Here is a 27,174-nt window from a genome sequence, read left to right as displayed (position 1 = left end):
CTCAAAAACCTCAGGAAACACTAAGTGTTTGATCAGATGCCCACCTCCACAGACGCACCCTTGAGCCAGGTGTGGACAGAGGGCAAGGCCCGGCATCCAGCACAGCAGAGCCTCGCCACTGCCCAGCGCCGCCCACACAGGGACCCAGGCCCAGCAGCATTGCCACCAGGGCCCGCGGTTATTCCTGGGGCACCACCGAGCTGCAGATACGGCAGCTCCAGCCCCCCCACCCCTCACAGGCCCAACCGCTGGCCTGCCCACGGGCTAGCGGCTAGCCTGGCACCGGGCTGAGATGGACTTGCATTTCCGCCAACAGAGACTCAAACGGCACAAAATTTAGGAACAAAGATATAATGAAAGATTTTTTTTCACACGAGTGGGTTAAATACACACAAGTGGTAAATTATAGGGCAATTTTAAATAAACTGATCAAAACCCAAAGTCGAAGATGTACAAGTGCGTGGCTGCACCTGAAGCCCCCTGTGGCCTCTGGAGTGAAATCACAGCACCTCAGCCCATGACTCACAGACACAGTGCTTCCAAATAACGTGCAAGGAAAACGATCAAGCAGGCGCTTAACGGAAGACATCAGCGACCCAGGGAGCCTGCTTAACCCCACCAGCCCCGCCCGCAACTCAGGCCAGTCCTCCCGGGGCAGCCTTCACCTCCTCTGGATGCCCAGTTGCGTGTGGTCTTCTAGGGGAAGAGCCCACACTGGACAGGGAGCAGCTGTGAAAAGGAACACAGGAGCCTGTCTTCAGGGTACACCCAAGATCTGGGCCAAGTGTGAGGGGAGCCTGTCAGGTGCAGAACTCCATGGGGCTGCTGGGGTCAGAGGAAATGTCCTGCGGGTACCAAAGGTCACCCCTGCAGTAGCCAGGAACCTGGAGGTGGCAGTGGGGAGCCCAGCCTGGCATAGGTGTGGAGGAAAGGGGGGGGGGGGTGGTGGTAAAGTGAAAGCAGCCTTCGGGACCGCAGAGACCGCAGAGGACAGGGTGGCTCTTTGAACAAAGGACGCCACCTTGTGGTCAGACATCAAGCGGATGTGGAATTTCAACTTCAGCAAAACAAGAACCCACTTTCCCAGGAAGGATTGCTTCTTTCCAAGAGAATGCAAACACATTTCAAACGCTGAGGCCAAACCCCCACGTCTCCTGGACCCCCGTCCGTGGCCGTCCTTGGCCAGCCCCTGGGCCCCCTGGCCAGGCCCCTGGGCCCTCTGGCCAGGCACAGCTGTGGGAACTGCTCCTGCCTGGTGAGCCAGGGCTCCACTGGACCAAGAATTGCACGCAGAGTATTTGCTAATCGAGTTTTTGTATTTTTAAGTGACCAAATCTAGTAAAATGAAAAACAGGTTTACTAAAACAGGTCCGAAAGACGATACAGGAGATTAAGCTATAAAACCAAAGCACGAGGTCCCTCCTCGACACCCAAGCTCCACGGTTCCCAACAGACCCCAGGGCGAGGACAGGGAGCTGAGAATCTTGCACCTCCTCTAAATCCAAATTACACGCTTTGGTTTTTGTTTTCCTTTTAAAGGTTTTTAAAAAGCTAACCCCAGAAGTCAGGCAGGTCCACCCTGCGCCTGGCGGCACGTCCAGCCAGCCCATGGCGAGCTCGGGAGCGGTGCCCTCGGTTCGACCACCTCTGCCGGCTGTGGTGCGGGGCTCACTCCTGCGCTATGCTTCTCAGCACGTACTTGACCGTGTAGGCGAAGGCCGCAAACCCAACTATAACAAACAAGTTCGCCAGGGCGCCGCCCAGGAGTCCGTGGTGCCGGTTGGCCTGCTGGAGGCCCGCGAGGTGCGGCCCGGCCCCCGGCGCGTGCCCGTTGAGGAGCTGAAGCCCATTCTGACCGTGGTGTGTTTCCCCGTCTGGAACCACATCTGGTAAGGGGAGAGCCTGGGGTCGGCTACTGAGTTCATCTTGAGCTTTCTGTTTTTGTTTTATTTCCTAAGATAAAAACAGAAAGGAACAAGGCTTGGTCTAAATAAACTGCTTCCTTTAGGACAAGGGAGGGTCCTAAGATCCACCACAAAGATCCTGCCTGGGAGGCCAGTGGTCACCGGCCCGACACTCACCCTCGGAAGCGGGAGGCGCTCTTAACTCTGTTTAACAGACGAGGGGACCCAGGGACTCGTCAAAAACACCAAGCCTGCGCCTCTCAGGGCCTAGACTGAGCAGGTCCAAGCGACACAGAATCACTGTGGCCTCGACCTGGGTGCAGCCTACCCTGCTCCAGAGCGAAGATGAGGGTACATGCCAGCCCCTCTTGGCAGGCCCTTCCCCACAGCCCAGCAGCCCACCCGAGGAGCCCTGCGCCCTGAGGAGGGGGGCAGGGCTGCAACTGCCAGTCAGCACCTACAGGTGCGTGTGAGAACAGGCGCCCTGCGTGCTGTGTGTGTGCAGCAAAGGGACACACAGCAGCACAGTTCTCTCTCTGGAAGAATCAAATCTGGAAGTGCTCCTGGCGAGGGCATCGCCAAACGGACCGCCAGCATCTGTGCCTTACCTCCACGACTTCAGGGAATAATTCACAGAAGACTTTGTCTTTTAAATTAAACACTAAACTCTGTGCAGCCAGCTGTCTTTTCTAGGAAGAAACAGAAGGGAAATATCAGCCTGAAGATTAATTTCAACTCTTTCAAATTCTACACACATCTTATCCTCAAAAGCTGTCGTCTTCGTGTTGCTGAAAGCACTCGATAAACTTGCCGTTCACCACAAACTAATTCAGCCTCATCAAGGCTTATTCGTCTCTCACTATCGGCAATTAACGACACGAAACTTAGTTCCCACTTAGACAATAAGAAAATCAAGACCGGTCGACAAGGACCAGACACCGTGCTGTCCCTGGAGGGAAGCCCGGCCTGCTCTTCCCACTGCCGAGGACATGAGCGGGAGCCCCCCGACATGCGAACCGTGCGCTCTCCACCCCTCACCGTGAAGTCCGACGTCTCTATACTGCCCAGGGTGGGGCCCTTCTCCACCATGAAGCTAAGGAGCCCAGTCAGGATGGTGGAGACGGACCAGGCCGGGTTCCACGTGTCTGGGTGGAAATCCGTGATGGAAAGACACAGCCTGCAAGACAGGGACCCACTCAACAGAGCACACACACTCGCCATGACCACATTCACACTTGAGAAGCACGGCAGAAATGCCTTACCTTGTATTGCACTTAAATCTTCCATTGGGTGTTATCATATAAATACTAGGAGGTTTAAAAGGAAATTCTCTGGGAAAAACTAGTTTTCCGTGGTAATAGCCACCTATAGCAAAACAGAGAAAGAGCCTTGTCACGGTCTACAGTGCACCCCCTGGGGGGGCAGCCCCAGGCACCAAGCTCCGCTCCAGCCCTCAGGCTGGTGCCACGACCCTCAGTCTCCCACTCTGCCCCCACCCTGCCAGCGCCGCCCCCCTCATCCCGGGCCCAGCGGCTGACCACCCCTGGGACACGAGCGTCTTGCTGGCAGTCTCACTGGGGGCTCACGACCACAAATCAAGAGTGGCCCTTGCCCCACATGCACAACCCTGCTCACCCTTCCCGGGCCCCCCGTCACTGAGAACAGAGCCTCAGAGGAAAAGCCGTACCCAGCTCCTCACTGGGTCCTCTCGCCCACCCCTGAGCAGGTCGGCTGAGGTCACCCCTATTCCAGACCCCTCTCCCGCACTCCCGGTCTCTCCTTCTCCACCGAATGACACCCTGCAGCAACCAACTGCCATCGTGTGATTCTCCCATCTTAGAAAAACAAAAACCAGGGCCGCCTGGGTGGCTCAGCCGGTTAAGCATCTGACTGCGGCCCAGGTCACGGTATCACAGTTCGTGGGCCTGAGCCCTGCATCGGGCTCTGTGCTGACAATGTGGAGCCTGCGTGGGATTCTCCGTCTCCCCCTGTCCCTGCCTCTCCCCAACTCGTGCTGGGTCTTTGTCTCTCACAAATGAATGTTTAAAAAACAACAACAACAACAACAGCAACACACCTGACCCCACCTCACTCCCCCTCCTGCCAGCTACTCACCCTCCTTTACGTAAAACCCCTTGAGAGCTACATCCAGGTCCACCCTGCCGAGGCTCCTGCCCCCGCCGCGGTCCCCCAAATCCGACCCGGAGGTCAGCAGAGCCCGCCCCCTGCCTCCTTGGGCGCCACCCCGCCTTGGCTCCCCACTCCCGTCCCACTGCCCCGAGCACTGGCCGCCGGCTCCTCTGGCGCCCTCCCTGACCGCTCACACTTCTGGGTCCTCAGGCTCACGTGACACGGGGACATCTCCAACTGGCACCTGCACCTGGCCCTCTGGGGCTCCTCCCCCCACTGCTGACCCACGGGCCGACCATCCGGGCGACACTGCCCGGACAGGTCCAAGACACCATACCCATTTCCCTCGAACAGCAACTCCACCCTCTTAGCCGCTCACACCAAACTCTGGGAGGCCCCGCTGCCCCCCTGCCCCCACCACCGCCATCACCTCCCCGCGTCCTCCACCAGCAAGCCCTGTTGGCCACGCCTCCAAACTGATCCAAACCGCTCACTCGGGATGACCTCGCGGGCCTCAAGGCTCTCGCCCCTGCCCACGCAGCTCACGGTCCCGCGGGCTACCTCACCTCACACCCTTCTCTCGGGGCTGCACCTGGGAGCCTACCGGAAACGCAAAGCCCCGGGCCCACTGCAGGCAGGCGACCCGGGACGTGACTTGACCGGACACCCAGTGACGTGTGTGCACGTGCGTGCTCGCGCAGCGAGGCCTCAGGAGTGCCGCCCTGTCCTCCACCCGGGCCCCCTGCCGTCCCCAGCACCCCGGGTGGGGCCCCACCTCAAGGACCGGGACGCACCACACACGTCTGCTCTCACGCCACTCGGGTCGGGCCTCCCCACGTCTCGTCCGGGTCGTGGCGCCCCGGCCGCCTCACGTGAGTGCCGTCTCCCACTCCAAGCTCTGCCAGGACTGGAGGGATGACGTGAGCGAGTGTCCCCCGTGAGGCCGACTCAACAGCCAGACGGGCCCCCGAGCGAGAAACTAGCACTATGAACGACACTCAAGGCACCGTCGGCCGAAATCGCTGACAAAAGCCCAACTGGAAAATAAGCAAGAGATACAAACAGGTGCTTTTCTCAAGAGGAAGCAGGCTCGGCCGACGTGCGCTTGGAGCTGGCCGCTCAGGAAACGGCCCCGCCCGCAGCTCAGCGGAGGGCAGGTGGGCAGCAGGAAGCGGCCCGCGTCACGCGGCGAGCGCGTGAAGGTCAACACCCACACTGACCCGGCAGCCCCGCCTCCTGCGTCCTGCGTCCACCCGAGAGACGCAGGTGCAAGCCGGCCAACGCCGGCTCACCCTCCGAGGGGAGGGCTCGCCCCGCAGGAGCCGCGCAGAGAGGCAACCGGCTGCCGCGCAAACCGGGGAAGCAACCTCAAGGCGGGCGGCGCGCGCCGGGCCGCAGACGCACGCAACCCCCCCCCCCCCCCCACCCCGGCCAGACGTGCGGCGTCAAGCGTACGAGACGAACTCCGGGAGGGTCTGTGGGGGAGGCTCATCCTGAGAGGTAAGGAGGCAAAGCAGGGGACGTGGGAGGGCGGAGCCTCACCCAGGGGTCAAGCCCTTGGGGAGCGCAGAGAAGAAGCGCACGCACCCCCCACGCCAGCAGCTCCCACATCCTTCATTCCGAGCGTCCACAGGCGGACGAGCGACGGGCACAGCCCTGACCGAGCCCCGGGGGCGGAAACCCCAGAGAGCACGGTGGCCCTGGAGAGAGGCCAGGGAGGACCGCGCCCGGGAAGGGACGGTGTTGTACCACGCACCTCCTCCACTGAACTGCTGCTGCAACTCCGTTGCAACAACAACAAAAGATCCGTGGGCCACCGCGGTGCCAAGCAGCTGCTGGGTTCTCTGTTCCGCTGACCCGCATTTCCCTCCACACTCGGCTCACCGAAGCTCAGGCATCTCAAAGCCAGGCAGACTGACTCCTCCCACTCTGTTCTTGTTTCAACTGCTCTGGGTCCTCTGCCTTTCCGTGTACGTTTTGCAATAAAAATCTCAGAATAAATTTGTGTACGTCTACAAAAAGCTGTGCCAGGACTTTGACAGGATCGGGTAAAATCCACAGATGGATTCAGGGAGAACCTTCAGCAACGCCTGTACCAGCGGGAAGCCACTTCTGAACCGTCAGGATCGGTGTGCCTGGAATCGGCCAGGAGTAGCGTGGGCGCAGAGCCCAGAGCAAGGACAGGGTCGGTGGTCAACCAATGCTGAGCCGAACGGACATGGCCAGGGTGCAGAGCCATGAGAGACTGAGAAGGAGGGGTCGGAACATCCAGAAGCCAGAGAAGGAGCAAGTGTGGAGGAAGGAGCCCACACCAGCAAAGTCCACAGAACCCCAGACACCGAGGCCGGAGAGCCATCCCTCGGGTTGACAATTCAGGGGGCCCCTCATCGACCCTGAGGAGAATGGTCAGCAGAAGGCAGGGCTACAGAGTGCAGAGTGCGGCCCTGAGCGCAAGAGAGGATGGGCAGCAGGGGAAGAGACAGGAGCAGGTGCTGAGGGGCGAGAGGGAGGCAGGCAGTGGAGGGAGAGAAGGCTAAGGAGGGAGAGAGAAAGAAGAAAGAAGGGGAAGGAGGAACAGCAGGAAAAGCTGGTCTCTGAGGAGACAGCCTGAAGGCCATGACCAGCAGGGAGATACACAGGGCAGGACCACACATAAAGAAGCCCTGGTGACAGGGTTGGGTCTGGGGGTTGGGGGTGGGAGGGGGGGGGGGGTCTCCTGCGGTCCCAAGCCCGGCAGCCTCCACTTGGGGCCTGCCCTTTCCTCCCCCTGCCGCCTCCACCCCTGTCCAGGTTCACTTCCAGCAGCAACAGGCCTGGTTACAAAATTACTAAATGTTCACAATTTTTTGGAAAAATATTAAAACTATTAAAAAAAAAACTTAAAATCCCACTTGTGAGAAAGAAAACATGCTTATTCCTAGTTTGTTAGAAACACACATGTATTTAACAAGTATTTTTTTTTTTTTAATGTTTATTCTTTTTGAGAGAAGGAAAGATGGAGTGCAAGTGGGGAAAGGGCAGAGAGAGAGGGAGACACAGAATCCGAAGCAGCTCCAGGCTCTGAGTTGTCAGCACAGAGCCCGACGCGGGGCTCAAACTCACGGACCGTGAGATCATGACCCGAGCCGAAGTTGGACACTTAACCGACTGAGCCACCCAGGAGCCTCCTTAACAAGCATTTTAATTATGACCTGTCCAGGCTGCCCTGAAGCCCATCTGCTGCTGCTTTTCTAGGAACCCCACCACAAGCCCATCAAGCCCACACCCCGCTGCTGGACACTCGGGCGGCCCCCAGTGTGACACTATTAACACACCCACCCTACAGAAAGGCTTCTGCACCTGTTTCCCCAGGACACGTCTTCCCAGAACAGAGACTCCTGTGTCAAAGGAGAGTCCTCATAAGGCTGGTGACACACGTGCCAAACCACCTTCGAGAGAGCCAGGCCAGTTCCACTATTAACCACCCACCCACACCCACAGCTCTCCCCTCATGGTCCAGAGCAGTGGGTCTCGAATGTGCTTCTCCAGCAGCCGGACTCTTTTCCAGTGAAATCTTACGCAAAACCCCCATGTGGAGGCAGATGCCACTCAAAGTGAGGAGAGCTGAAGGTACAGCCCGGCCACAGCTCTGCCCTGGGCTTGCCCCACCACGGCTCATCCCCCGACCTGGCCTGAACCCTGAGGCTGGTGCCAGGCTCCCTGTAGGCCCCCGACCCGCTGACTGAAAAATCCCAGGTCTACTTTGTAAATGACACCAGAGGACACTGGGCAGCACCACCAGGTCAGCCCCGGCAGAACGAGGAGAGCAGAGGTGCCCGGCTGTGCCAGGGCAGACCCTGCACCCTCCCCGTGAGCCTCGGGGCCCCATCCACACGAAGGGGCTACCACATGGCTCAGAGGGCTCGGCAGAGCGAGTGCTCGATAACCACGGCTTTCTTTCCCGACAACATTCGTGCGGGTCTGAACACAGCAGGAGAAAACGGCTGCACTGCACGGCTTACCAGGTCTGTCTTCCGGCTCCGGCCCCACTCACGTCAGAGGCTGGGTAACCTCTGAGACTCACGGAAAGCCCCTGAAGACTAAACCGCTTTAGGATCTGAAGTAACGAGGACGGACTCCAAGCAAGTGCAATGTTACTAACGGACATGCAGACCAGAGCGTGAGTCACAGACACGAAGTGCCGGACGGGAGAGGTCTGTTCAGAAGACAAAAAGGTCTCTTGTTCCCCTCGCTCGGATTGAAGACTCACTTACCTTCATAAGGAGTCATCTCTGGGCCTCGGACCACATAGTGCCTGAGGGAGAGAAGAAAAGGAGCTGGCTTTAGGGACGGCAAGCACTCCGAGTTCTGAGTCCCTCCGCGGCCGGGGTGTGGGGTCCAGCCGAAACCAGACGTGCGAACATCCCAGGTGAACTTGCGCTGCGGTCTACGCGCTCCTAACGGGGTCTTAGGAACCGTGTCTTTCACGTCCTCCACAAAATACTTTCGTGCCTGCAACACCTAAGAAACTAACACTCTCTAACCATGAAAGTCCACGAACAAATTTTCAAATGCTAATTTCACACACATTCTTGAGATGCACTTAGAAACTTGCACTTCTCAGTGTGCCCAAATATCACGAAGTAGGCCAAGCAGGGAACAGCTGGTGACACGAGGTGGCTCTGTGTCCCCCAGTGTTGATGTTCTAGAAGAAGCAGACGTGGGACCTCAGAGCAGCTGGCCTCACGCAGGAGAACAGGGATAGCCTGTAACTGTCACTGAAGTCCTCACACAGAGCCCAAGCCCAGGTGGACCCACGTGCTTCAGACCACGAGCGGCGGCACTCACAGATTCCACTCTCCCGTGCAAATAAGGAGCTTCGGCCGCATGTCAAGAGGTGCGTGGACTTAAGCATTTTCAAATAGAAGAGAAAAGCACAAAAGAGAACGTAGAGCCAATCAGACACAGCTGTTAGCACGTCACTAAGCATCCCTTCGGAAACCCCTCTTCCCACAAATGCCACTTGAACGTCGTGGATGAAACACATGCCAGCTGGTATGTTTTACTCCGCAAACACTGCCATCCTGTGTTGGTGGACCAGGAACAAGCCTCAGAGCTTAAGCACGTGACACACCCAGGAACGTGGCCTTAATTTGTCACTGCTCCCAATTCCGGGGTCCAGTTTGGGAACACTGGGTAGGGGCAGCGAGCAAGAGCAGAGAGCCCAGCAGCCTGAGTGGCCAAGCAGCACGGCACTCGGGGGACACCCCCAGCAGGTGACAGAGCCCAGCCAGCAGGCCGGACACGACCGTCCCCAGCCAGTCTGGGAACTGGATTCCAGAGTGGGGAGAGGGGCTCGCCACCCTGATGCAACATAAACTGTTTATGCCAACGATACAACATGGATCGTGCTAGAAGGAAGCCAGCCTCCCTGCTGGGGGTCTGGAGCACTGGGAGGTGCCGGGCAGAGGCACACGACCTGCTCCAACGGGCAATCTTGCGTCCTGGGTCTCCGATAGGCTTCCCTGGGGGACAGCACCTCATGTGTGTGGTCACAGCAGGGCTGGGGGGGCTCGTGTCGGTCTCCTATGGACTCCGACTCCAGCGCACCGTCTGTCCCTTTGCTAATTTTGCTGGTTTTCCATGGAAACAAATCTCAGCGATCGATCCTCCTTGTGAATGACTGAACCTGGAGATCTGAACTCACAGGCAGAGAGAGGCTCCCCAAACAACGAGGACGACCCTGCGACTGCTGTGGGAGCTGTCCCTCCATCTGCCAATTCAGGGGGCCGGGGAAGCTCTGTTGTAACCCCAAAGCCTCAGTCCCGCGCGGCCCTTTTCACCCTGAAAACCCTCCCTCACCTGCCAGAGCGCTCTGGCCCCTCCTCCCCAAGCTGAGGAAGGTAGATCCAGAACCCGTGAACACCTGTCCAAACACCTGTCCAATCTAAAGAACAGCTTTTAACTCAGTTAAATTCCTTTTCTCTGGACAAAATACCCTTCACACAGAAAATGCTTACTATCTCAACCCTACACTTTACTTCCCACAGAACCGATAAATCTGGTAAGGGCAGCATTTCTGTAGAAGCACGTAACCTCCTAAGGCCACACCTGAGCACGGCCTGAAAGTCACTATGAAGCGAGTGTGCGTGAGGCTCAGAGCCTGTTACGCCGGCCAGGGCTACCAAGCACTTGCCCCAGCCAGCGCCAGGAACCCAAGCATCAGGGCCCCTGACCCTCTGTCACAAACTCTCTAAGACAGGACAGGCCACTCTATAGCACCAAGACGCAAAGAGCAAAAGGAGAGTCTAGAAATGCAACTTCTCCACCAACAGCCGTGAGACCTATGCCGTGCCCCGAAGCCTCCCCTATGGATCCCACAGACCCACCCGAGAGGCGCTCCCCAGCGTGCTCTCTCCAGGCCCAGGGGACAGAGGTCAAGGAAGACCCCATGGTGGCCCCAGCCGCCGCCCATCAGGAAGACAACCAGGCCTCATCCGTAGGCCTCAGCCTGCCCGCATCTGAAAGCGGTACAGACAGATGCACCCTTCCCAATGCCACGACAGGACAGGAGCACCAGGGCCTCCCCATCAAGCGAGCAGAGAACCCAGGTGACAGTCGGCGTGGGGTGAATGGTCAACGTGGAGCCTTACCATTCAAGGATATTGGAAGGGAGGGGCTCAGCACAGATGTAAGGCACCGGGTCCTTCTTAATGCGAAGATAGTCCTGTTTCAGCCTCTGGGTCGCTGTCGTCGGAGCTCTTTTATTGCTGCTGCTGCTCATCTAGGGAAAGCAAACGTCTGTTTCCAAAGAACGAGAGACACGCCCTGCCTCCTCAGCCACAGACAGCTTCAACAGTCCCACGAGGTTAAGCCCAGCCACCCAGAAGCCAGGCCTGCGGGCTGTCCTGACTTGCCGCCCACCCCCACACCAGCAGGACTCGACGAGTCTCCTTGGGGGTCTGCCCCCCACAACCTTCGTTTATGTGACACCAGGTCAAAGATAAAAAACGAAACAAAACCAAAGCCCCGCTTCCGTCCTCAAAGAAACTACCCGGGAGAAAGCCCTCGAATTTAAAGGGTCCTAAGGACCGGTGTGCTGAGGCCAGCATGGCCTGGTGCTCCTGCGCTCTGTGCTAATGAAATGTTTACACCACAGAAATCAGGATGCACCCCAAACCAGCCCCCAACAAAAACCTGTTGTTAAACATTTTCCAACATATCTACTACTGCTCAAAAGTCGATGGGAGGACGGGGGACCTGGGTGGCTCAGTCGGTTAAGCATCTGACCCTAGATTCGTCTCAGGTCATGATCCCACAGTGTGAGCCCCACTTAGGATTCTCTCTCTCTCTGTGTGCCCCTCCCCCGCCTGCATGAGTGCTGTCTCACAAAATTACTTTAAAAAAAAAGTAACTAAAAAACAAAATGGATGGGAGGACTGGAGAAAGATGGGGGGCCCTGAAAGTCTGACATTCACACTGGGAAGAGGCAAAAGGAGCACCCTCCTGATCAGAGCTAAGGACACGGGTAGAGGCTTCAGACAGCATCACGGGTCCAGGGAAGGGCACTGGGCCACTGTGTAAGGAGCCACAGCACAGTAAATGGTGGCTGACAAGGCTGACCAGGGAGGCAAGGCCACGCAGCCAATAGCACTGCAGAAAGTTTTTAGGTCCAAGTCTTAAGAGAGACCAGCTTTTCTGTTGGATCACTTGGAACAGGTTAGCAGAGCTTGAAGGGGACAGCATGAGACAGATGAGATGGCACGGGAGGGACCGGACAGCACTGAAGGCTGAGGACCAGGAGTGAGGTCGCAGCCATCATTCAAGAGAAGAAACGGCCTGGCTCAGGGGGTGGGGGGGGGTGGGGGGGTGGAGCCCGGGACACCTCAGTGATGCTCGGAGGCAGAGGGGAGTGATGGTGAGAGAGAAGACAGAGCTCCCCACCCTCACAGGCATTGGAGCAGCTCAGCCTGATGTGCTCTGCATGCAGAAGTTTCCCCTAAGACAGCAAGGCAAAAAAGTTCTGCTGCTAAAAATAAAGTGTGAAAGCTGCCAGTCTAAAATATGATAGAGACAGAGGACACATGGGGGTATGCGGGAATGGGAAGGGACAGCAGCTTCCAGGCTAGAGTGGTGGCAGATCGAAGCCATGCCTGTCCTGCTCTCCTCCACGCCACTGACGCTGCCACTCAGCCATCTCAGGCCATCTTGCCAGCACACTGGACATCAGCGGCCAGGATCTCGACCCTGACCTCCAGCCTGCACAAACCTGAAGTCACCCTCCGCCCCCCATCATCTCCACCTCAGGGCCTTTGCTTGCTCATTTCCCTGGCAACAGCCACAGCTCCTTCCGATCCGTCAGGTCAGAGGTCTCTGGACTCCCGCCCCTTTGCTGGCTCGATTCCCCTCAGAGCACTAAGCCCACTGCACTACAGCCGGGGCTTGGTGTGCTTCCCACACCCCAGGGCCTGCAGAGCGGTCCTCCTGCACACGTCACTGCCCACCCCTCCCTCCTGTTCCCACTCCACTCACCCTAATGCAGGGTCGTACTACCTCTCCCATCAAGCACCACCAGACTCGCCACTGGCCCCCCCCAGCTTCCAGTCTCCCCTTTTCGGTCCACCCCGTACACTTAAATCAGATTAACTTTCTCCACCCACAGTTCTGATCATAGCATTTCAAGATCTCCCCACAGCCAAACAGACTGAACTGCAACACCTCCCCCTTCCTGCCAAGCCCCCGACAAAGAAGCCCAACGAGCCCTCCTAGTGTCTGACTCCCAACCCCCTCCTCACCCTAACCCTACGGCTGTCTCTCAGCCTGGTCTCCACTGGCAGAAAACCCACCTGTGCCCTTCCTGGCCTAGCTCAAAAGCTAAGTCCCTCAAGAGCCTCCCTCATTTCCCTAGTCAAATGCCCCCACAGGCCTCCCTGCGACCCAGCTCCACACCACACAGGTGCCTCCCAGGCGCCAGCAGGAGCAGGAGCAGGAGCAGGCTGCAGACAGCCTGGGAAGGGAGTGCTCTCCCGCGCAGCACTGCCCCCAAGCTCCTGGCCAAGCCAAAGGGGCCAGGTGGCTCACCTCACCGGAAGCAGAACCGCCACACTGGACTTGTTGGGTGTCTTTTACATGTTCACCCTATGGCTCAGTGGGTTGAGCGTCCGACTTCCACTCAGGTCAGGATCTCGCAGTTTGTGAGTTCGAGCCCCGTGTCGGGCTCTGTGCTGCCAGCTCAGAGCCTGGAGCCTGTTTCAGATTCTGTGTCTCCCTCTCTGTGCCCCTTCCCCGCTCATGCTCTGTCTCTGTCTCTCAAAAATGAATAAACATTAAAAAAAATTTTTAAATGTTCACCCTAAAATTAACACTCTGTAATACGCAAAAAATTCCCTGGGCAATTCAAATACCACCGTGTTTGTGCGTAATTATGTGGCAAGGCTGGGTGCTTAATGAATCTTACAGGACGGACACACGAAATAAATAGATCCTGCCTGGTCAGTCACAAACTTTTCGCTCATTCTTGCTCTCAAAGGTATCAACTTTTTTTTTAAATTCATTTATTGTTGAGAGAAAGAGAAAGCACAAGTGCAGGAGGGGCAGAGAGAGGTGGAGAGAGAGAGAGTATCCCCAGCAGGCCCCACACTGTCAGCGCAGAGCCCGATGCGGGGCTTGAACCCACAAACTGAAAGATCATGACCTGAGCCAAAGTCGGGCGCTTAACCACCCAGATGCCCCTCAAAGGCATACTCTTTAAAGTCACATTTATGATTCAACTACTCAGTTCAGGACAAAGAAAAAGCTCCCTGAGGACCCCTCCTTCGCCTCACTCAGTGCCCTCAGGGGCCCCTCTGGTCTACGGCACCTGCACAGACCCGTGAAGCAGGTCTCAGGTTCCCTGCAAATCCCCACAGATGGGGAACACGAAAAGCGTTATGCTGAAAGAAAAAGGGTGCAGCATGAAAACAAATGTCAGGAGCAAAGTGTCAGCACACGGGAGGTAAGGGCGCGCTGCCTGAACCAACGCCCGGCAGGCCGCGAGTCCCGCCAGCCTCACACGGACACACCTGTCATCTGCCCAGCACCCAAACACCCTGCTCCTCTCTTCTCCGCACCTCTCTCCCACTCTGAGTAAGCGTAATTCAGGTGACAAAGTGGCATGAGACTTTGGCCCGACCGACCAGAAGGGCACGTGACACTCCCAAGCCCGAGCCTTTCACGGAAGTCTCTCCTTTCTCCACCAGGATTGCTTCGCAGGCTGGACAGGGGCCCAGGGCCGGTGGAGACAGTCCCACTACCCCTCAGGCACCTGCCACACAGGTCAACACTTCAGAAAACAGCAGACTGCTGACTGCAAGCCCGAGGCACCATGCCTGAAGTCTACACAGCAAGTGTTCCAATGACGCTCCTTTCTACTAAAGCCGGACTACACCAAGTCTCACTGACCTGGAACAAACACAGTACCCACCTGGCCCATCGCTGCGCTGTGTTCTTACGCACTTAGCAGCTCTACTCCCACTAGGCTTTACCCCTCTTTGGCTGTTCCATGCCTGGGCCCAGAAAGCGGCTGGGAACCGGACTTGAATTAAATACAGACCAGCTAGGTGGCATCCAGTGAAAAAGGAGCTACAAGTTCACGTCTCTCGAAGCTGAGAGGGTGCAGGTGACCGGCAGAGGCGGAAAGTGGGCCGGCACAGACGAGGAACTGGCCCAGGGCCCAACGTGAGCGCTAGTCGGCAAGGCCCACGGTGGAGCCAGCCGACTGGAGCTTCCCAGTCTTACGGCCTGGATTTTCTCTCAGCTACTACCCCAAGAGGCATAACCCTAAGGACACTCATTCCTGCTGGAATTTACGAAACAGTTTGGGTACTGATTACGGGTGAAGCGGCGGGCTCGATGGCAGCCACCCCAATACCAATTCCCGGGATACATTTACAAACCAAGATCTATGCCGGCTAGTCCCGGAGGTGCCCGCAAGCGTGCCACTAACAGGAGGGCCTTCCGTGGGAGCCCCAGCCGCGAGGCCAACCAAATCCCCAAGCTGGCCGCAGGACCACCCCGGCCCGGAGCCCCGGGCGCCCCGCCGTAACCGACCTCAGGTTCCGCGCACGGAAGCTCCAGGCCCGGGCCCCTCGAACGGCAGATCGAACGGCGACAAGCCTCGCGACGGCCCCGTACGCTCCGCGCGGGCCGGTTCCAGCGGGGCGGACGCGCGGCCGAAGCCCCGGTTCAGGCCCGCGCCGCTCGCTCACCTCTCCCCGTCGCCGCGCGTGGGCCGCCGCCGCGCTCAGGCTCGCCGTGGTCGAGACCGGAGCAGGGAAGGAAGAGCGTGGCCCGCGCCGGAGAGCCTCACCGCGCCGGGAGCGAGCCCACCGCACCGCTGCAGCGCCTCCGCCACCGCCGCCGCCTAAGCTTGCAAGATGGCCGTTCACGGGGCGGGCGGGGGAACTGTGCTCACCCCCACTTCCGATTCCGGTGCGCCGGGCCCCGGGGTGGCCGCTCTAGCCGGCCGGGCGGACGTCGCCTGCGTCTCGCTGCCGCCTCGCGCCCCGCAACAGAGAGAGCGTCGGCGCGTGCGCACTAGCGGGCAGCTCCTTGGGGCGGGGGCCGCGGGACGGTGGGCGCATGCGCTTCGGCGGGCAGCTCCGGGCGGTCGGACCTCCGGTGTCTCCGCTGATCTGGTCAGGCCGCCAAGGCCTTCCTGGGCATCTTTCCGCTACAGCGTTGTCGGCGGGCGGCCCCAGGGCTTGTCAGCGGCCGCAGGGGTCCCGGATCCCCTCACTCTGCACACTACCTCCCCATGAACCCTGGCCGAGAGCGGGGCGCGCCAATCCCAGGAAGACAGACAAGCTCCGTCAAAGGGTGTCTCCGGAGGTGCCGGCGTGAACTCCTCCTTGAGTTCACTGGGACCCCGACCCTCCCACCATGCTACCCTCCACGGGACGGGAGCAATCCGGCCTGGGGAGCGCAGTCCTTGTGCCCACTTAACAGGAGAGAGCTGGAGGCGCTAGAATCCTCCGGCCCCGTCAGTAACTGAACCTGCCCAGGGCCCCTGAGAGTCACGTCCTGAATCTCCTTGTCTGGCCACCAGTGAGGCATGGGGATGGGGAGCACTGCCAGAACCTGGGCCAGGTGGGGTCTGCCATGGGCAAGCCTGTCCAGCCCCTGCCTATGGGGAGAGCTGGCCTCATAAAAATAGTTTCACTGTTTCCCCAACTGAATTTTCCACCCAGCCCATGAATGGGGTCATTATGCAACAGTGGACACTGCACTGAGGCTTGCTTTCTGCTCCCACAGTCCCCTCCCTGGCCCTGGGGGAGGGGGAGGCAGAGCCTGGCCACTGTGAGTATGCCTGAAGCAGTTAGGTGCAGCTGCTGCTCCCAGGGCCAGCATCAAAAGGGTCCTGATTGCAGAGGCCTGGGGCTGGCCCTCTCTGCTCCTCAAGAGTGCCGTGGGGGAGGGCTTGGAGGGACGTGAGGATGGCACACAGGAGGTAGGAGAGTTGGTGTCTGAACACGGGGTGGGCTGGGCAGCTGATTAAGCCAGCATACTTATTGCCTACTGCCCTCCCTGGAGAGAAAACCCGGGACAGGGCCAAGTGCGGGCTGGGGTATCCACTCATAGGTTGTTTCAGGGCAAGTGCTGCATATCGACTGAGGCAGGTGCTAATCATCAGCCTGGACAGGTCTGGAGAGACCACGTGCCGGACTGCACGGCTCTGTGGGACAACGCTGGGGTTCCAGACCCTTCACCAACCCCCTGAGTGCCTCTTGGTATAGGCCACAAGTCAGCGAGGTGACTGATCACACAACCATTAACAGATGCCAGCAGAGGGCAGGCAGCCATGCTTACCCTTGACCCTGGCCCACCCGGGGCATCTCAGGCAGGATCTGGCCCCAGGCCCTGGGCAGAACCCAGAAGGAGTGCCCATCGTCCCCCAGTCTGCTGCCAGGTGAGTCGACCCGTGGGAATCCAGCTTGCTTCCTCTTTCTACCACGTCACCCAGTCCTGGCCTGCCTGCCTGGTGGGGAGGCTGGCAGTTTCTGGAGCTTGGCCTCCTGCTGCTACACTGAGCATCGTGCCTGTGCCTTCACTCCTCTGCCTCCTCCGAGAGCTCTGCCGTCCCCATGCAGGGCGGGCCCAGCTCTTTTTAGCACACGGAAAGTTATGTAAGGGAGGCTACCCCAGGGCACCTGGGGTTCAAGCACAGGTGTGTCTGGCACGCACCCACGCACACCTGCAGAGCATAGGCAGTGGCGGTACGGGCCTGGGTCCTCGGGCAGGTAGAGGCACTCTCCTGCCTCAGTTGGTGTCTGTGTAAAGTGGGGGAGCCAGTGGGGTTGCATCTTGATGGAAAAGCTCAGCTCAGAATCCCCCAGCATCAGTCCCAACCTCCTGATCACCAAGCACCCTTGAGTCACACCTGAGGAGGAAGGTTCCCGAGACAGACGTGGCCACCAGGTCCTGCCAAGACCCTCGCCCACCGGCCCTACCTATGCTGCCCTCGGGGCCAACGAGGCCCACGCTGCCCAGGCCTCTGGCCGTAGAGCTGGTGGCCTCAGCAGTCAGGCAGGAGTGGGCAGCTAGGCTGGCAGTTAACGACAACTGAGACCTTCTCAAATCCCAAAGCCACCCTTCTGGAGAAGAAGCTGGAGCTAACCTTCCTGCCAGACTTCCTTCCAACCACTGCCACTTCCGCCAACGGCCAAGCTGTGGGGAGAAGATGGCCATGCTCACTCCTGAGCATCTCGGGTCCAGGATCCATGGTCCGTGTCGGAAGAGCTGCCAGGAAGCCAAGAGGGTTAGAGCCAAGAAAACAACCCCCACCACCACCACCACCGGTTGCCACCCCCGCCCCAGGGCAGGACCTGAGGGTCTCAGTTGCATGTGACCAGTAGGGACCATGGGACCAGGGCTCAAGAGAGGGTACCAAAGAGCCAGCCTGGAGGTGACCAGGCAGGAAGTGTGCACACACCCCACCCCTTCCAGTGGGAACAATGGGCAGACCCTGAGCTCCACCCACCCCCAACTGCCCGGAGGCACCTCAGGGAGCCCCCTCTGTGCTGGCCAGAGCCTCTGCTTAACACTGTGGTCAGTGCTTGGGGGAGTGAGGGGACTCTGCATTTGCACCAGGAAGGCCCCTCACCCTCCTGGAAGCAGGTGGGCCAGCCCCCAGGCCCAGGGAGGATGACCCCCACCCGCCCATGCCCACCGGGAATCCAGCACACGTGCAGGGGCCGTGGGCTCGACTTCACTTCTGTCACACCAGAATCTCCTAGGACCGACTCTGAGCTGCCCGAGGGTAGGGCCACCCTCAGAGGAATGAGCTGAGCCTGGGGGCCCCATGCAACACCAGCACCGACAGTGTCCAGGAGAGCCCCAGCCCGGACGGGGACACCTTGGCACCCCTAGACCCAGCCTCAGTGGAGGCTGGCCCTCAAAGTCCCGATGGGGGGTGTACTCCAGGTGGGGCCAGCATCCTACTGTCCTGCGGAGAGGGTGGAGTGCGTGGGGCCTCTGAGGCGTCCACACATCCCCTCAACACACAGCTATAGAGGAGTGACCGCATGGGCCCACACTGTGCCAGGGGCTGGGGATGCCCTGCCTGGCCCCAGCCCTCAATCCTGCTCCTCTGGGGGCCAGCGAGGCTGGGGAGGCAGGAGAAGGGATGTGCCCGGAAGAGAGGCGGGGCTGCTGGCCTCACTGCCACTAGATGCAGTCTCTGTGTCCTCTCTGCCCTCTCAGAGGTGGGCTCTGGGGTGGCCTCCTCCCCTCCCCACTGGTTGCTGACCCTTGGCCCTGGCACCTTCTGTTGGCCCCTTGGCAGTTCTCAAGGTGTTTCCCCAGGAGGAGGGAAGGAAGGTTTGTGCCTTCTGCCTGGATGAGCTCAGGGCACTGAGCTTCCTCAGGGCACTCGACTCGAGTCCTTCAGGGCACTGGGCATCGATCGGCACAGGCGTGCCTCTGTCCCTGGCCAGGGCTCTTTCTCCCACAGGAACGCAGGGGCTCCCTCCAAGCTCCCTCCACGCTGCCCTTGGCTGGCAGGGACTCTGACCAGACCTGAGCCGGGGCCTCCAGGGCCGTCCTTCCTGAAGGCTCGTTTCTTCAGCCTCCTGAGCCACAGGTTACCCCTGTTCTCATTCCAGAGCACCTGGGACCTTCCCGTGCTGCTAGGAGGCCTCCCGCAGGACAGTGTGTGCCCCACCTCCTTGGTAACATCGCCTACCCCACAAAGGGAAATTGCTTGCGTGGTGGCAGAGGCCTGAGACACCCCAGGCCCGTACTGAGGTTAGGGGCTATGATGCTTGGGGAGGGACCAGTGATATCAACTGGTCCCACCTCTGAGCCTTGTGCAGGAAGAGGAAACAAAGGCCCATTCTGCACTTAAGGAAATGGGCTCAGAGAGGTTGAGTAATTTGGGCAAAGTCCCACAGTAAGTGACAGAGATGTGATTTGTACCCACACCCGTGTGAGTCCAAGGCCTGCTCTCCCCAGGCGTGAAGGCATGACTCCCCTCTCTAGGCATCACCAGTGGCCATCTGCCTCCTTCCAGAGCCACAAGGCTGATGACCCCACCCCTCCTCAGAGCCCAGACGTCCCAGCAGGGCCTATTGGAAGTGGGGCTCCCTCCCTCAGCACCCATTGGGGGCAGGGTGTAGAGCCTGCCCTGGGGAGGGGGCAGTGGGGCCTGAGCTACGCCCTCAAACCTGGGATCAGGCTGAGGATCTGGTCGCTTGGGATGGTGAGGCCTCTGGGTCATCCTGGGGACATGCTAGACGCCCCCTCCCCCCAACTGGGCCAGAGGGGTGGGGTGTCCTGGGTTGTCCTGCCTCTGGTGCACCGTCCGGCCTCACACAACGACAATGAGGCCAAGGACTTCAACCCCCCCAGACCGTGTGATTTGGCCTCGAGTGTGGTGTGTGTTGTCAGCATGTGGTCTCAGCGCATATGTGGCCAAGACACGTGGTGTCTCATCTTCGTGGGAGGCGTGTTGTCTTAGCGTGTGGTGTGGTCAGCGGTGGCCATATTATATGGTAGGAAGGATGAACTGTGTGCCACAGGCCACCAGGTGCTATCTCCACACCCAGGCCCTGGGTTGTTCCCACAATTAGAGCCTGTCCCAGCAGCTGGGCGGCTGGCCCTAGACACCTGAGTTCTGGGAGCGGAGGCCCCTGCCCAGTGCCCCTTGGCCACAAATACCTGTAGTCGGTGCTCGCAGCGTGAGCCAGGCAGGCGGTGGGGAGCAGGCATCCCTCCCGGGCCCGGCAGGAGGCAAGCAGGCAGACAGGCGAGGGGCCAGGGCACTGCAGGGTCTGCTGGGAGTCGGGTGTCTGACCCAAGAGAGCTCTGAGCGTCAGGAGCTGGGGGAGGGGAAGGTCCGCTCAGAGAGAGGCAGGGCAGCCATCCAGGGGGGTCTCTTCTCCCCCCAAGAGCCCTTTACCCCTAGGCCTGGCGCCCAAGGCTCTGGGCAAGAAAGGCTCACCCAGGGGGAGGACCCCCATCCCTGCCCTCATGGCTTCCCCTTCCAGGTCCAGAGTGGGTGTGCCTGCCCCCGCCAGCCAGGCCCCTCCCCGCCTCACCCCACACCCAGCCAGCCTGTTATAAATAGGAGGCTGCCTGGCCAGTGTCGGGCCACATCCCGCTTTGCCTGTTACCCACTACAGCGTCATCATCAGGCCACCCACCACGGGAGAATGGAGGCACCTGCACAGGAAGGCTCCAGCTTCAAGGTACCCAGGGACACCTGATGTGCCCATGCCGGGGCAGGGAGGGAAGGTCTTCTCTGGGGGTCTCTCTAGCCTGAGGTGGAGGGCGCCGTGTCCCACGTGTCACCTGGAGCACCAGCACGTACAAGGGGCGAGAGATGAGGGTCGCGTAGTCCCCACCGGGGGCTGGGTGCGTGTGACAGGAGAACATGCATTTGCACACGCACATGTGTGTGCGAGTGTGTCCGAAGGGGCCGCCGCCCCTGCTCCTGCTGTGTCTGGCTTGAGGCTGCTCGGATCCCGAGTGCCCACATTCACCCCAGTGCATCCGGGGCCCTCTTCCCAGGTGTCTGGACCCTGCCCCTATCTCAGGAAGCCCTGGGGGCTCTCCCTGGTCCTCCAGATCCCCACCTTCGGGGCCTCCCCTTTTCCTGCCCTGATAGCCCCAGCTGGGGCAGAAGGGGGCTGGTTTGGGCTACACGTCTGGGGGAGGGTAAACACGGTTCCTGGATTCAGAAAGAACCTTCTGGAGCTCCTCTTGCCTAACCTATAACACACAGCTGAGGATCCTACCTCACCCGCGAAGGCCCGCTCTGATCGTGGGGGACACGCATGTGAGCGGAGCTCTGTGCACGTGAGACCCACCATTAGCACCCTGTGCTGGTACCTGCTCCTGGCCAGGCACGAGGGAGGCCCGCAAACCTGAAGCTGGGAAGGGAGGCCAACCTACCCGCACCTGTGCCTATGGCCCTGCGAAGCCATACCTACAGCCTGCTCCAACATGCAGGTTCCCGGAGCTCACGGGAGCAGCCTGTTTGGGTGTACCGGGCCAGGCATGTGCTGGCAGATGCTTATCCGCTGCCCCTGGCTCAGCCCCCTCCCCAGGCGCCTCAGGAGGGGGCCAGAGCTCAGGAGGCCATACCCTGGGTGCAAGAAGGCCTAGTGATTCAGATCAAGATGCGGACAATGTGGAAAGTCCACCGGAAGCCCATGCGGTGACTCAGCACATGTTCAGGGCTCACAGGCCTGGCCTAGTCAGGGTCCCATGTCCCTGTGTGCTGGAGGAACTGGGGGTCTGGGGGCCCTGGTCTGTGGCTCTACTTCTCTGGGGCCCTCAGGTCCCCACCACTGGCTGGCCCACTGACCCCTGCCTGCTTTTCCTGAAGCCCAAGGTCCACAAACAGGGCTTCGCTGGGGACACGACTTGGTAGGTGACGCCTCACTGTGGGCCCACGGCACCGAGCGACACTCAGGCCTGACGCTTGGCCCAGACGTGGCCGAGCAGCCTGCTTCTGTCCGTCCCAATCAAGTGTGGCCGTACTGGCCACTGAGGGTTGGTAGAGGCCGTTGGGGCCCAGAGTTTGGTCTTTCCAGGGCCCCAGACTTTCCACATTGGCTCTGGGCCAAGGACACAACCCAGACAAGCAGGCCACCTGGCCTGCCCCTCCCCCAGAGGCCCCAGTCCCACTTAGGGGACAGTAGCAGAGACCCACCCAGCCTCAAGCCAGCCTGCAAACAGTTTCAGGCAGGGCTTAGACACCATACCCTCCACTGTCCCCATCCCCACCAGCCAGACCCAGCTCTGGCTGCGATGAGGCATGCCTGAGGAGGCCGCCTGGTGCCCGGCCAGGGGTTGGGGGGGGGGGGGCGGGGGGGGGGGGATGGCTGCAGGACTGGTCCCGAGCCTCTGATAGGGCCTCTTTCAAGCATCAGCAGGCTGGGCTGTGCCATAGGCGGCCGAGGCCCACAACTGTCCCTAGAGTTCCCAGGGACAGAGAACGAAGTCCTACCAGCCTGGGGTGAGGAGGCCTGAGTGGGAGTCAGGCCAGGCACCAGGCAGGGGCCACACTAAAGCTTGCTTCTTGGGCGCAGGCAGGAGCTATGGCCCAGGCATCCGGTGGCTCCCCAGAGTCCCACGATGCCCAGCTGCCACCGCCACCTCAGCCCGAGGACGAGGAGGGCCAAGGGGAGAGGCTCGTGGAGCTGCATGCCTCCTTCCGGGAGCTGTTCACCTTCTTCTGCACCAACGCCACCGTCCATGGTGCCATCCGCCTCGTCTGCTCCAGCCAGAACCGCCTCAAGACGGCATCCTGGGGGCTGCTGTTCCTGGGTGCCCTGGGCGCACTCTACTGGCAGTTTGGGCTCCTCTTTGAGCAGTACTGGAGCTACCCGGTCATCATGACCGTGTCCGTGCACTCGGAGCGAAAGCTCTTCCCGTCGGTCACTCTGTGTGACATGAACCCGCACAGGTGAGGGTTCCTGACTCCTCACCTCTGCAGCCTGCGGGTGTCTCCCCAGGTGTGGTCACAGTGGAAGCTCCACTGGCTCAGGAACCCTGAGACTCTGGTTGGGGAGTGCGGGGTGGGACGGGTACCAGACAAGGAAGAGCCAGTTGGAGCTTGCGGTGGTCAGTGTCACCCAGACACCCAGGTGCTGGGCCGCCTGGAGCAAGGGTTCGGGTTGGGGGGTACCGGAGAAGAGAGCAGGATAACATTCCAGGCGGGGAGGCAGAGGGGGCAAAGATGGGGGGAGCAGCGGCTGTGCCGGAAGGTTGGTGGAGTGCACACGGGCTCCAGGCCAGGCTGGGGGCGGGGGGGGGGGGGGGGGGGGGGGGGGCTGGCCGGCCTCACTCTGCAGCCCAGTTTGAAGCTCAGGCTTCCCGAGGATGGGGCGAGGCCGCTGTCCCCAGCGGTATCCCGTGACTGATGCGGGGGACTTTAGGGGGTGGCCCTGGCTCAGCTCACCCCCTCCCTCGCCCTGACCACTCCACCCGCCAGGCCGAGCTCAGTCCGCCACCATCTGCAGGCACTCGATCGGTTCGCCCGGGAGAACATCCGCTCTCTCTACCAATTCAACTTCAGCGAGGACGGGGATGTCCCCTTTGCCGACGACCAGGGCCCACAGCCTGCCTTCTACCTGGACCGCAGCGTCCGTCTGCAGAGGCTGAGCCACCCAGGTGGCCAGAGCAGAGTGGGTTTCAGACTGGTGAGTGTCCCTAGGCCTGAAAGGTCCTGGCGAGCCGTCATTCTGCAGGGCTCTGCGTTGGGCGTGGGCAGGCAGGGAGGCTGTGCTGTGCTGACCCCATGCCCTCAGTGTAACAGCACAGGCGGAGACTGCTTCTACCGGGCCTTCTCGTCAGGTGTGACAGCCGCCCGAGAATGGTACCGCTTCCACTATGTGAGCATCTTGGCCCCTGCTGCCCGCTGCCCACGAGGACAGCCACCAGAGCCACGGTGGCCACTTTGTCTTCTCTTGCCAATTCGACGGCCGGGACTGCCAGGCCCGGTGAGTAGGGGTGGCGCGGGCGGGTGGCTGCTCCCCTCGCTCCACCCTGCAGATATGGGTGCCACCGCTGAGTTTCCTCCAGAGATGACGCAGGTCATAGTCCCTCAGGCCACATGCAGTGGGGTCATGGGTCAAAGGAGGTGCTGGTCTGAGTGTGGCTCCCGGCTCCAGGCACTTCCAGACGTTCCACCACCCCACCTATGGCAGCTGCTATACCTTCAATGGTGTCTGGGCTGCGCAGCGCCCGGGCATCACCCATGGTGAGTGCCAGCCGCAGGCGGAGTGGGGGAGAAGGCATCCTGGCCAGCCTGGCCTCACCCCGCTTCTTCCCCCAGGAATCAGCCTGGTCCTCAGGACTGAGCAGCAGGACCACCTCCCGCTGCTGTCCACGGAAGCTGGCATCAAAGTCATGATTCATGAACGTGACCACACACCTTTCCTGGAGCACCAGGGTTTCAGCATCCGGCCAGGGACCGAGACCACCATCGGCATCCGAGAGGTGGGTGCGCCCCGTCCCCCCCACTCCCCACTTGCCTGCCTCACCCTGGGGCCTCAAGGGCCGGGACAAGAGTGGGACTGTAGCGTTCTCCCTCTCCCCAGGACGAGGTGCGCCGGCTGGGAGCCCCTATAGTCACTGCACCGACGGTGTGGAGGGTGTGGGTGGGCAGCTGCTGTACAATGCCTCCTATACCCTGCAGGTGAGTCTGGGGCCATGGGGTGGGAGGAAGGGAGCGTCTCAGGGAGGACCCAGGGGAGGCCGAGGGAGAGGATGGTCAGGAGAGGAAGTTGGGGGGGAGGGACGAAGTGGGGAGAGGCGGGGAGGGCTGGGGGAAGGGGGGAGGGGGTGATGGAGGAGGGCCCAGGGAAGGCAGGTGCGCTGCTGAGAAGGAGGTGAGACAGGACCTCCTGCACGCTCTGGCGGAGGAATGGCTGCCTCTGGAACCTTCAGCCCGTGTTCCCTGCTGTCCCCCCAGGCCTGCCTGGTATCCTGTTTCCAGCAGCTCATGGTGGAGACCTGCTCCTGCGGCTACTACTTCTACCCTCTGCCGGCAGGAGCCCAGTACTGCAGCTACTCCCGGCACCCAGCCTGGGGTGAGACCCGCCCCGCCCCGTTCCGCCCCGCCCCGCTCGCGTCCGCCCCGCCCCGTTCCGCTCCGTTCCGCCTCGCCCCCTCCGTCCCGCCCTGCCCGCTCCTCCCCCAGCCCCCGCCCGTTCCACCCCGCCCCGTTCCGCCCCGTTCCGCCCCGCCCCTCCCGCTCGCGTCCGCCCCGCCCCGTTCCGCCCTGCCCGCTCCTCCCGCCCCACTCCGCCCTGCCCCGCCCAGCCCGCTCCACCCCGCCCCGTTCCGCCCGCTCCGCCCCGCCCCCCTCCGCCACGCCCTCCCCTGGGGGTGGAAGGAGGTCAGGCCTGGTCAACCTAGAAAGCTCTCCTCCACCCCCACCCTGGGTCGGGGTGATGGGTTCATCTGTGACCCCCCCCCCCCCCCCACCTCTGCAGGCCACTGCTTCTACCGCCTCTACAGGGACCTGGGGACACACCGACTTCCTTGTGCCTCCCGCTGCCCCAGGTCCTGCAGGTGAGTGGCAAGTGTTGGGGTTCAGGGTCAGGAGTCACTGCCATGGCACGACAGCAGGAGTGCTATGGGGATCTGCCTCTCCTAGGGAGTCTTCCTACAAGCTCTCTGCCGGGACCTCGAGGTGGCCTTCCTCCAAGTCAGCTGTGAGTCCGCTGAAGGGGTGGGGTGAGGGGCTGACAAGCTGGTGGGCCTCACAGGTCCCAAAGAGCCCACCCTGGACCAGGCTGTACCCCTGCTCTTACCCCTGCCCCACAGCACCCTGAGGGCTGGGAGGAGCAGTGGCCACAACGAGGCTTCTGTGTGCAGGACTGGATCCTGGCTGTGCTGGGCAAGCCAGGCCGCAGGAGCTCAAGCCAGAGCAAGAGCCCAAGCCCAAGCCTCAGGTGGGTGCACTCCTCCTCCTCCTCCAGAGGTCTCGTCCGGGCCCCTCCCCCTGACAGCCTTGCCCTTCTGGGCCCCAAGGAGGGAGCCCTGCCCCTCACACCTCTGCCTTGCCCCAGGAGCAACATGGCCAAGGTGAACATCTTCTACCAGGAGCTCAACTACCGAACAGTGGAGGAGACACCCGTTTACTCGGTGAGCCAGCCGGGAACCAAGAGCTGTGGTGGGGGCAGGACCAGCCCTGGTCAGACCCCCCGGGGCCCGGCCATGGGGCAGCCCTGTGCACCTGCTCACCGCCCACTGATGCCTGCAGGTGCCCGAGCTGCTCTCAGCCATGGGCAGCCTCTGGAGCCTGTGGTTCGGCTCCTCTGTTCTCTCTGTCCTGGAGCTGTTGGAGCTGCTGCTCGATGCCGTAGCCCTCACACTGCTACTGGGCTGCCGCCGGCTCCGCAGAACTCGGGTCCCAGACGGGGCAGCCACAGTGGCGTCCCACGCCAAGCCGGAGGCCAGCCCGTTGCCCACTGACTGCAGGAACGACGTTAATCATCTGGGGGGCCCTGCTGGCCTCTTCTCCCATGCCGCTTCTGGGAGCTGTGGCAGGAATCTTTGCTGAAGAGTTAGGCCAAGTGAGAGCCCCAGCCTCCTGACACCTGAACCAGCCTGAGCTTGTTCTGACCCTGAGGAGTATGGGAGCGTTGGGCTCTCCTGGCTGCCCAGAGTGAACCAGACCAGCCCCACAGAGCCACCACCGGGCAGCCAAGCCAAGCCCGGGGCCCAGGAAGCAGCAGCACGGAGCCCGCAGGCAGGCAGGCAGGCACCAGGGTGCCCAGCCCATTGGGCCCTCTCATCAGCCCAGTGGTGGCCCAGGGGTGGCCTCACTCAAGGAGGCCCAGGGCAGGGGGGAGGGGAGTGTCCCCACCACTCTGGATTCCTGCGTCTAGTCTGTACGTACCCGTGAGTGTGTGCGTGCAAGGGGGTGGGGGGGTACCTCCACATGGGGAGTGTGCCTGTGTTTGGTGTCACTGTCACGTAAAAACGTAACGTGTGCTTCTGAGCGTGCCAACATATCTGTCTACACCTACGTGTAGGTGTGTGCGGGCATCAGGCAGAGCCTTCCTTAACTCAGGACAGGTGGAAGGAAGGGTAGGGCCAGGCCAAGGTAACCTTGGTGACCTTGGGCTGCTTTATAATAAAACTTGTGATCTCACCTGGTGGCCGA

The 27,174-nt window shown here is 60.8% G+C and overlaps 3 protein-coding genes across 5 annotated transcripts in view; 1 reads left to right on the top strand and 2 right to left on the bottom strand.

Annotated features, from left to right (window-relative positions):
• Window positions 1–335: 335 nt before the first annotated feature.
• On the bottom strand, window positions 336–15,419 carry UBE2J2 (ubiquitin conjugating enzyme E2 J2). 3 transcript variants are annotated; one of them, XM_060624522.3, is made up of 7 exons: window positions 15,260–15,419; window positions 10,667–10,797; window positions 8,288–8,328; window positions 3,167–3,269; window positions 2,943–3,081; window positions 2,513–2,593; window positions 336–1,953 (listed from the first exon to the last, which is right to left on the bottom strand). In XM_060624522.3, exons 2-7 carry the CDS (start codon window positions 10,795–10,797, stop codon window positions 1,669–1,671), a joined length of 780 nt encoding a protein of 259 aa, XP_060480505.1. In that variant the 5' UTR covers window positions 15,260–15,419; the 3' UTR covers window positions 336–1,668. The 3 variants fall into 3 exon arrangements, with proteins under 3 accessions (XP_060480505.1, XP_060480507.1, XP_060480506.1); XM_060624524.3 differs by lacking the exon at window positions 15,260–15,419 and adding an exon at window positions 15,102–15,232; XM_060624523.3 differs by lacking the exon at window positions 15,260–15,419 and adding an exon at window positions 14,948–15,093.
• A 2,356-nt stretch (window positions 15,420–17,775) lies between these two features.
• Window positions 17,776–27,162, top strand: SCNN1D (sodium channel epithelial 1 subunit delta). The gene is given in 15 exon segments (XM_078452545.2): window positions 17,776–20,737; window positions 22,586–22,962; window positions 23,491–23,698; window positions 23,807–23,905; window positions 23,907–23,998; window positions 24,170–24,258; window positions 24,334–24,497; window positions 24,599–24,611; window positions 24,614–24,696; window positions 24,973–25,090; window positions 25,496–25,574; window positions 25,660–25,717; window positions 25,830–25,957; window positions 26,075–26,150; window positions 26,269–27,162. Coding segments are annotated over 15 exon segments (1,920 nt in total). The 5' UTR covers window positions 17,776–20,701; the 3' UTR covers window positions 26,569–27,162.
• ACAP3 (ArfGAP with coiled-coil, ankyrin repeat and PH domains 3) overlaps window positions 27,160–27,174 on the bottom strand; it is a 13,828-nt gene continuing 13,813 nt past the window's right edge. Inside the window, exon 22 of the mRNA XM_081796311.1 lies at window positions 27,160–27,163. Coding sequence (XP_081652437.1) covers window positions 27,160–27,163 — 4 coding nt within the window. The remainder of the gene's footprint in view (window positions 27,164–27,174) is intronic.

This window comes from Panthera onca, chromosome C1 (assembly GCF_046562875.1).
Source record: "Panthera onca isolate mPanOnc1 chromosome C1, mPanOnc1 haplotype 2, whole genome shotgun sequence".
Taxonomy (NCBI): Eukaryota; Metazoa; Chordata; class Mammalia; order Carnivora; family Felidae; genus Panthera; species Panthera onca.
The sequence above is the reverse complement of the archived record's forward strand: the minus strand, read 5'-3'. Positions and strand labels throughout refer to the sequence as shown.

Bases quoted from the DNA above. Each gene is read 5' to 3' on its own strand.
- UBE2J2 (XM_060624522.3), bottom strand. From the start codon at position 10,797: ATGAGCAGCAGCAGCAATAAAAGAGCTCCGACGACAGCGACCCAGAGG. The intron at 2,594-2,942 runs GTGAGGGGTGGA...GTTTCTTCCTAG, and splicing joins TAGAGACGTCGGACTTCACG to AAAAGACAGCTGGCTGCACA. The intron at 1,954-2,512 runs GTAAGGCACAGA...TTTTTATCTTAG, and splicing joins TATTCCCTGAAGTCGTGGAG to GAAATAAAACAAAAACAGAA.